The sequence below is a fragment of the Sinocyclocheilus grahami genome, unplaced genomic scaffold (genome assembly GCF_001515645.1).
Source record: "Sinocyclocheilus grahami isolate Dianchi unplaced genomic scaffold, SAMN03320097.WGS_v1.1 scaffold1478.1, whole genome shotgun sequence".
NCBI lineage: Eukaryota > Metazoa > Chordata > Actinopteri > Cypriniformes > Cyprinidae > Sinocyclocheilus > Sinocyclocheilus grahami.
Window position 1 is genome coordinate 122,021 of NW_015506657.1, and position 10,000 is coordinate 132,020.

The 10,000-nt window shown below is 35.3% G+C and overlaps 1 protein-coding gene across 1 annotated transcript in view; it reads left to right on the forward strand.

Annotated features, from left to right (window-relative positions):
• LOC107570564 (cGMP-dependent 3',5'-cyclic phosphodiesterase-like) overlaps positions 1-10,000 on the forward strand; it is a 115,091-nt gene that overhangs the window by 94,826 nt on the left and 10,265 nt on the right. Inside the window, exons 11-16 of the mRNA XM_016256796.1 lie at positions 244-312; positions 594-724; positions 3,479-3,622; positions 7,503-7,558; positions 7,624-7,827; positions 8,906-9,067. Of these exons, the coding sequence (XP_016112282.1) occupies positions 244-312; positions 594-724; positions 3,479-3,622; positions 7,503-7,558; positions 7,624-7,827; positions 8,906-9,067 (766 nt within the window). The remainder of the gene's footprint in view (positions 1-243; positions 313-593; positions 725-3,478; positions 3,623-7,502; positions 7,559-7,623; positions 7,828-8,905; positions 9,068-10,000) is intronic.

Sequence of the window (10,000 nt, forward strand, 5' to 3'; positions counted from 1 at the left end):
GTGTGTGAGTGTGTGTGTGAGTGTGTGAGTGTGTGAGTGTGTGAGTGTGTGAGTGTGTGAGTGTGTGAGTGTGTGAGTGTGTGAGTGTGTGAGTGTGTGAGTGTGTGAGTGTGTGAGTGTGTGAGTGTGTGAGTGTGTGAGTGTGTGAGTGTGTGAGTGTGTGAGGGTGTGAGTGTGTGTGTGTGTGTGTGTGAGAAATATTGTTTCTCAGCAGCAAATAACCATCTCTCTCTCTCTATACAGCTTATGTTCGGTCGGTTCGGGCAGGTGGTGGAGACAAAGAAACCCATTACACTGCAGGACGTCAGCCAGGTCAGTTCACACACACACACAGACAGCTGCGGATAATAACGAAGCTTGTTTTATTCATTCCCAGCTGACAGCTCTCCAAAACCAGCTAATTATCAGCACAGACAGACAGAGAGATGATCTGTGTTGAATGAGTTCATCTGGAACAGACACTGTCACTATCCTTCACTTTAATCAGGATCAAACTCGTCAAACACACACATGTTGACGTGCTGCTTGTGTTTACAGACGTTCCTGTATGACGGATAACGTGTGTGTGTGTGTGTGTGTGTGCGTCTCTGCAGGAAGAACGCGGGTTATTGAGCAGTTTGTTGGGGTTCGAGCCAAACTCGATGCTCTGTGTTCCTGTCATCAGTCAAGCCACTGGACAGGTGGTGGCGCTAGCGTGTACCTTCAACAAACTGAGTGGACAGAGGTGTGTGAGGATGACATTAAACATTTTTAAATATTATTCGAATCTAAAACAGCTGTTTTCTATATGAATCTCTGTTAAACTGTAATGTATTTCTGTGATGCGCAGCTGTATTTTCAGCATCATTCCTCCAGTCTTCAGTGTCACATGATCTTCAGAAATCAGTATAATATGCTGATCTGCTGCTCGAGAAACATTTCTGATTATTATCAATGTTGAACACAGTTGTGCTGCACAATATTTCTGTGAAATTTTATTTTTCAGGATTCACAGATGAACAGAACGTTCAAAAGAACAGCATTTATTTAAAATAGAAACCTTTTGTAACATTATAAATGTCTTTACTGTCACTTTTGATCAATTTAATGCGTCCTTGATGAATGAAAGTATTAATTTCTTATAATTTGATGGTGGTGTGCATCTGAACAGAAACATCATATATGTATATTCCTACACTTCATATAGTTAACTAACTCACACAAACAAACACACACACACACACACTCACACACACACACACACACACACACACACACGCGCACACACGCACACTCTAAGATTAGGATGAGTTTGTTTCTTCATCAGGTTTGTAGAAATGTAGCACTGCATCAGTGTCTCAGCAATGGATGCTCTGCAGTGAATGGGTGCCGTCAGAATGAGAGCTGATAAAAACATCACAATAATCCACAGCACTCCAGTCCATCAGTGAACATCTGGAGAAGACAAAAGCTGAGACAAATCCAGCATTAAGATGCTTTTAACTAAAATATGAATCCCTAATGTTTACTTCCGTACAAATGTGCATCTGCTGTTGTCTCTCGCATCAAAATCCAGCCACATATTAGTTTAGAGCCATTTAAACGCTGCTTGATCTGTGCAGATCTCTCTCCTGATTCACACCAGAACACTTTTTCACTGGAGGAAGCCTTATTATGGATTATGGCCTCTTTGTTGCATCTTTGCTCAGACCAAGCTTCTGAACTGTAGTGTTTCATGGATTCCACTTCTTCCAGAAACACTAAACATCCTAATGATTTTGACTGCTGATATATACAGACTGCTGGATGAATCTGAAACTGATGGTTTAATGAAGAGATTAAAGCACACATCAGTCTCGAGACGTCTGGACTGAAGCGTGACGTCTCACATAGAGATAAAGGAAATGAAATTCTACACAGCCAGATCTGAATATTAGATATTCGATATTGAGTTTCTCTCATCTCGTTCTCTCGCTCTTTTCACATTTCACATAAAAACACTTATTGCTTATTATTTCTGTACAAATATCTCTCGTTTTGATTGATTCTTTAGCAGTATCATATGAATAACAAACCGAACTAAAATAATGAACTTCATTTGGTGTCCCATTAAGTATCAGATATACTATATTTATACAAATGTTTAATTTTTTTTATCTTTTAGGTTTTTTTAAAATCCAACATTTAGTCCCAAACAGCTTTATGTAAGATCATTCTGTCTTATTTTTTTATGTTATTTCAACATTTGTAACATAGATGTTCATTGATAGGTTTAATTGGATGTTTATGTAATGTTTATTGCTGTAACAAATTTACATAAATGATGGTTTTAAATGGTTTTCACACATCCCAAATGTTGATTACAGGGTTGCAAAAAAAGTTTAATCTCTTACAAGGTTATTATAGTCAGCTAAAACCATAAAAAATTTAAAAAATTAAATAAAATGAACATAAACTAAAAATAAAATATAAAACTTTATATAGTAAATGTATTTCAGTGTAAACATTTCTCATTTAATTTAACTTGAAATACTAAAATAACTAAAAGTAAATAAATTATTATTAATAAATAAATAAAAAAATATAATAAGTTTTACTTTAGATTTTATATATATATATGTGTGTAATTTTTTATTTATTCAGTTTTATTATATATATATATATAGAGAGAGAGCGAGAGAGAGAAAGAGAGAGAGAGAGAGAGAGCGAGAGAGAGAAAGAGAGAGAGAGAGAGAGCGAGAGAGAGAAAGAGAGAGAGAGAGAGAGCGAGAGAGAGAAAGAGAGAGAGAGAGAGAGCGAGAGAGAGAAAGAGAGAGAGAGAGAGAGCGAGAGAGAGAAAGAGAGAGAGAGAGAGAGCGAGAGAGAGAAAGAGAGAGAGAGAGAGAGCGAGAGAGAGAAAGAGAGAGAGAGAGAGAGCGAGAGAGAGAAAGAGAGAGAGAGAGAGAGCGAGAGAGAGAAAGAGAGAGAGAGAGAGAGCGAGAGAGAGAAAGAGAGAGAGAGAGAGAGCGAGAGAGAGAAAGAGAGAGAGAGAGAGAGCGAGAGAGAGAAAGAGAGAGAGAGAGAGAGCGAGAGAGAGAAAGAGAGAGAGAGAGAGAGCGAGAGAGAGAAAGAGAGAGAGAGAGAGAGCGAGAGAGAGAAAGAGAGAGAGAGAGAGAGCGAGAGAGAGAAAGAGAGAGAGAGAGAGAGCGAGAGAGAGAAAGAGAGAGAGAGAGAGAGAGCGAGAGAGAGAGAGACATTTAAAATAAAAATGACAAAAATACACAACAAAATTACTAAAACTTTAACTAAAATTAAAATATAAAAATAAAAACGAATTCAAAATATTAACAAAAATTCCAACAGTATATCAGTCATGCTAAAATAACACTGATCTCTTATAAAATACATGTAAAATATGCAGCTCATATAATCTTTAGTTTGGCCTCTTGCAGTGCCTCCTGCTTTAGTTTGTGTGTGTTGATGTGCATTAAAGTGGTGTTTGTGTGTGGTGTGTTTTCAGGTACATGGAGGCGGATGAGCACGTGATCCAGCACTGTTTCTGTTACACATCGACGGTTCTCACCAGCACACTGGCCTTCCAGAAAGAGCAGAAACTCAAGTTTGAGTGTCAGGTGAGAGGAGGAGAAGAGCTCTTTCTGCTTCTGTACCTTTAAAGCGGACATCGCATGCCCGTTTTCCACAAGTTGATATGATTCTTTAGGGCCTTGGTGAAATATCTGCGACATACTTTGGTTCAAATCCCTCAATGGTCGTGTAAAACAACACCCTTTTACCTGGTCAAAAACAGCTCTGTTCACAGCGAGCCGTTTCGGTGCTTGTCTCTTTAAATGCTAATGAGCATTTAAAGAGACATGCACACTGCTAACACACATTTAAATGCAAACAGCATGTAAAAGTGAATTTTGCATCCGATGTTCCCTTTAAGACTGAGTGAGAGATCAGTTTATTTATATAATACATTTAATTTAGAATAGTCATTCAGAGCGCTTTACATAAATGCAAGAAAATAATAAAAAATAAGAAGTACTGGACTTGGACTGGGCAGAAATTTGTGCTTTGTGAATATTACAGTCCTTTAAATAAAAGCCTTCATACAGAAATTACAGCAAACCACATAAAAACAAATGAAAAAGAACACAGAAGAGAAATGGACATTATTTAGTTCATTATTTAAAATAAACTTGTTACATGATTTCCAATGTGCTTTACATAATAGTGATTAAAAATCAACTTGAAAACTTACAATAAAAAATAAGAAAGTTAAGAACTACTGGATTTAGACTCTAAATTTGTGAATCCTTTTATATATAGACATTTTTTATGCAATGCACTTATTTCAGTTTTATTTTTAATACATTTGCAGAGTTGTCAGAAATCAGTTATTTGCTTTGTCATTATGGTGTAAGGAGTATAGATTGATGTGAAAAAAGTAATTTAAAGTAGTTTAATATAAGGCAGCACGCGCACACACACACACACTCACACTCACACTCACACACACTCCTAACAATGAAAAATACATCTAACGTATTTATTAATCCAAGCTAATTTGGTCAATTGTTAATTTTAAGATTCACTATTAATTAAAAGCAAGTGTTGTATAATATAGTTGTATAATATAATATAAAGTGTTATTATTATTTAATGGACCTGAGCTGACATGAACTAACAATGAACAGTGTTATTTTTTATTAAGTAATGTTAATTTACAAAGATTAATAAATAGTGCATCACATTGTTAGTTAATGCATTAAAGTGTAAACTCATTGTAAAGTGTTACAGCAATAATATCATTCCAGTCGCATTACAGAAATCAAATGCTGTTTCGTGTCGACATTAAAAAAGTGTTACATGTGATGAAGCAGCTTCACTGTGTAACATCATTCTCTCTCTGTCTCTCGTTCAGATGACGTGTCTGTATTACTGCAGGAGATCATCATAGAGGCCAGAAACCTGAGCAACGCTGAGATGTGAGGCACAAACACAGGCTTCATTATGGGTTTGATCGTTTTGGGCTTCGTCCAAACCAATTCCAGACTGTTAGCATGGCAAGAGCAGCAGCCTCATAAATATCAATTAACTCCAATCAAATATTGTAACATTTAATCAAACGCACACACTCTACATATTTACAAGTCTAATGCAGACAGAGCTGAAATACGGATATGTGATTTGTGAAAAAACTCTTATACAGCAAAACCTACAAAACAAATAGAAAAAAATTAGACAGAAAAAGAGAAATGATTATTATTATATTAATTCATTATTTGAAGTATATTTTGTTTCAATTATATATACCGTATATCAAAGTGCTTTTCATAAAAGTGGTTAAAAATAAACATAACATTTCTAATAATAAAAAAATAAAATAAAATGGACCGATTATGAAGCAGATTTAGCTCTACAGAAGACAGAAGTGTTATTATTCAGATGAGTTTAGCTCAAATTGATTCAGTTTACTGCAATTTAGTTTGAATGGACATTTTCAAAAAACGTCCCCATGATTACTGTATTAAAGTTCTTTTAGAAAGTTCTTTAAAGTTTTGTTGTTTTATTAACATTAAAGGGATCATTCAGCCAAAATCCTGCCATCATTTACTCACTCTCAAGTTGAAGAGTTTCTTTCTTCTGACGAACATAGAAGCTATAAAAGAATGTGGGAACCAAACAGCTGCTGGTCGTAAGGAACTTCCATAGTATTGTTTTTCCTCCTGTCCACATTCTTTAAAATATCTTCTTTTGTGTTCAGCACAAGAAAGAAATTAATACAGGTTTGGGACAACATGAGAGTGAATAAATAATGACAGGATTTTAATTTTGGGGTGAACTGTCCCTTTAATGCCAAGCGGCAGCATTAGTACTATTAGACTGCTGTCACTTTAAGAGCTACACGCATCCGTTTCTCTCAACTGTTTACTTTGACTTTAGACACAACCAGCTGTGTTTATATGTAAACCCTGTGTGCTTAAAGACTCTAGTTTTGATATTAGGTGACTGATTTTTGAAATATTTTACAGAGCAACTGTAATTTATTAATATGCAAGAAGAGTACTCATCGGAGTGAGAGAGTGCGTTCTGACCTTTACTTTGAAATAGTGATGCACATATAAAATCATGAAAAATCTTTATTCTTTTTAATGGAGAGTGCTCAAAAGATAACATCCATTCTATTTTTGAGAAAAAAAGGTCTAAAAGTGTTTTGAATATATAGAAAAAACAATAGATTCTCTATTTTTGATGCATCGTGAACTATGACGCAAGTCCGAGGTTCTCGTAGCATGTATAAATATTATAGCATGCATAAATATTGGGAAAAGTATGGAAAGACATGTTTCAGATCACTCAAACCATATATGGAAATGAAGGCGCCCTTAAATGGTTACTAATGGGGTTTGAAGGTCATCTAGTGGAAAAGCTTGGTACTACGCCCAAACTAAATCTCACTGAAAGCTCATCTTTTGAGATATCAACCTCAAATTTGGAACATAACCTGTTCGGAATTTTGGTTTAGATTTTCGAGCAGTTTTAAGGTCATTGCACACTTCGTCCGATTGCTCAAAAGATAACATCCATTCTATTTTTGAGAAAAAAAAGGTCTAAAAGTGTTTTGAATATATAGAAAAAACAATAGATTCTCTATTTTTGATGCATCGTGAACTATGACGCAAGTCCGAGGTTCTCGTAGCATGTATAAATATTATAGCATGCATAAATATTGGGAAAAGTATGGAAAGACATGTTTCAGATCACTCAAACCATATATGGAAATGAAGGCGCCCTTAAATGGTTACTAATGGGGTTTGAAGGTCATCTAGTGGAAAAGCTTGGTACTACGCCCAAACTAAATCTCACTGAAAGCTCATCTTTTGAGATATCAACCTCAAATTTGGAACATAACCTGTTCGGAATTTTGGTTTAGATTTTCGAGCAGTTTTAAGGTCATTGCACACTTCGTCCGAAAGTATCGCACGTTAAAAAATAAATACGACCTCACATTGTCGTTACGACCTCACAATCACGTTTACACACTGCCTCCGAAACTTTCGTCCATCATAAAAAAATTCGGATCAGATTTTCTGCGTTTTCGCATCCGTAGCATGCATTTTGATAGGAGAGTATGACGAATATGGGAAAAAAAATAAAAAATGGAAAAACGCATGCGAAAATTTCGGACCTTTAGAGTAAAACATGTTTTGTAAAATATACATTTTATATAAATATTTAAATTATTACATTTTATATTTTCATTAATTTACACTTCCATAACTTTTTTGTTATATAATCTTTATAACTTTTTTTCACTTCTACAATAATCTGCCAAGTGTCTTCTTTTAAGTCTGTGGTCCAAAGCATTCAAAATGTATAACAGTTTCAGGTCTATGCTCAAAAAGTGGAGCCGACAGTTAACAGGTTAAAGCACATGCAAATAATGCACTTTTGTGATTGTGAATAAGTGCAGTGTCCTGTGAGTGTGACTCTACCGCTGAGTAACATGTGATGTGAGTGTTTGTGGCGTTGTACAGTATATTGAGACGGAGGCTCCAGAACTGTTACTGCGATATTCCTTCAGTAGCAGATCGTGGAGACATTTAAATCGTCCGTGATTAAAAGTCATCGTATCGCACACCCCTGATCCCAGTTAAGCAGTGCTCTCTCTCTCCGTCTCTGAGCAGAAGGAGTTTCGTATCCCGGCGGATCAGGGCATCGCTGGTCACGTGGCCACCACTGGGAAAATCCTCAACATCAAGGATGCGTATTCCCACCCTCTGTTTTACCGCGGTGTGGACGACAGCACGGGCTTCAGGACGAGAAACATCCTCTGCTTCCCCATCAAAGATGAGAACGAAGGTCAGACACGTCAATCCTGGAGGCTCTCCCGACACGCAGTCCCTGTGGACAAAATCAGACACGGAAATAAAGAAAATCTTTACATATTTGTCAAATATATACAAATGTGAAATGGTTTGTAAAAGATCATTTTGTCCGCTCTGGTCAAGTTCAGACAAAAATTTTTAGATTTTCAGAAATAAATTAAATCTATACAAATGATCAAATAAAGCAATAAGCCCCGTGAAGCCGTGGTTAACAGTGAGTTTATAACAGCTAAGAGGCGTTGTTACGCACTAAAACCCCCTTAGCTGTTATAAATTCACTGTAAACCACGGCTTCACGGGGGTTACTGCTTTTATAAAATAAAACGGTTATATACGTAGTAAGGTTTACAAAATAAAACGGAGCAAATAAAGTGTAATGATATTAATAAACACAGTATTCTTCCACCAAACAATGTAGCTCCTCAGAAACAGTTGTGGTTGCTACAAAGTGGTTGCCGAGCAACACACAAACGTAAACAAAGGTGTGTGTTACTTTGTAGCGTCATTTACAACAGCTTGGAACGCGCTCAGCCAATCAGAATCAAGCACCGGAACTATCGGTTTATAAATATGTAACATTGAAACATTTTCAATTCCTCGTGAATTTCACAAATAAATAATTACAAAGAAACTACAGGTAACACACTGAATTGTGAAATTTTGAAGTAGAATGACTGAAAGTGTTTTCTTGTCAAATGTACTCCAATAATATTATTTACAACCTCAAAAAAAAAACGTAGCTTTTTTTTTTTACAGTGTAGTGAAACCTGCCGGAGATTTATGCTGCAGGATTCAGTCCTGAATCACATTTAAACATAATTACCACAAACAGCCATCAGATCGAGATGAACCGCTAAAGAGAAACACGCCACTCGAGGCTTGAGATTTACAGAGAATGAGCTCAAAGTGCGTGCGACATTAAATGTGTGTGTCCTTGAGGCTTTGCTTGTAGAGATGTTGAGGGCAGTCAGAGACGATGCTGACGTGCATCAACCGCAGACACGAGTACAGAAACCCACGAGAACATCTGCTCTGATCTGATCTCTCATCAGAGGTGATCGGTGTGGCAGAACTGGTGAATAAAACCAACGGGCCGTGGTTCAATCGTTTCGATGAGGATCTGGCAACCGCGTTCTCCATCTACTGCGGCATCAGCATCGCTCATGTAAGAGTTTCTGCAGCATCCCTCGATCACTCAACACAATATCACAATGGCAACAACTTAAAAGCTTAAAACTGTATAGAAATGTAAATTTAATGTCTATTCTATTATATATTATATGTAGTATATAATAGAATATAAATGATAAAATATACATTTTACGTAACAGTTGCATTAATTGCATTATATATATATATAAATGTATATTTATATTTTGTTTCATAATTTATATTCTAATATATATAACATATATAATATATATATTATATATATATATAGTCATTTTTTATAATTTATATTCCATTACATATATTATCTATATACAGTATTTAATAGTATATAAATTATTAAAAAAAATATTAAAATTTTTTTTAATAAGATTTTCTTAGTTTTCTTAAAAGTATATGAACAATGCAGTGCTAACTGACATAGCATTTATTACAGTATTGAAACTATTCTGCCTTATTATGTGATAAAAAAAAGTGTTTGTAGTATATAAAAAAAATCATTAATATTGGTTATTGTCTAGCAGTTATCTGATTTCTATCTGCTTAGTTATCTGCTAAAAAAACATTAATAATAATAATAATAATTAAAAAATGTTTCTCGAGCAGCAGATCAGCATATTATACTGATTTCTGAAGATCATGTGACGCTGAAGACTGGAGGAATGATGCTGAAAATACAGCTGCGCATCACAGGAATAATTTTTAAATATATTCAAATAGAAAACAGTTATTTTAAATAGTACAAATATTTCACAATATTACTGCTTTTGCTGTATTTCTGATCAAATAAATGCAGGCTCGGTGAGTAGAAGAGGCTTCTTTATAAAACATAAAAAATCTTACTGTTCAAAAACTGTTGACTGGTAGATTATATAGATTACAGAAATGTTATATTGTAATGTTTTATATATATATATAACATTTCTGTCCCCCCTCACTTCTGAAATGATGGCTACGCCTCTGAACTCATCTATCAT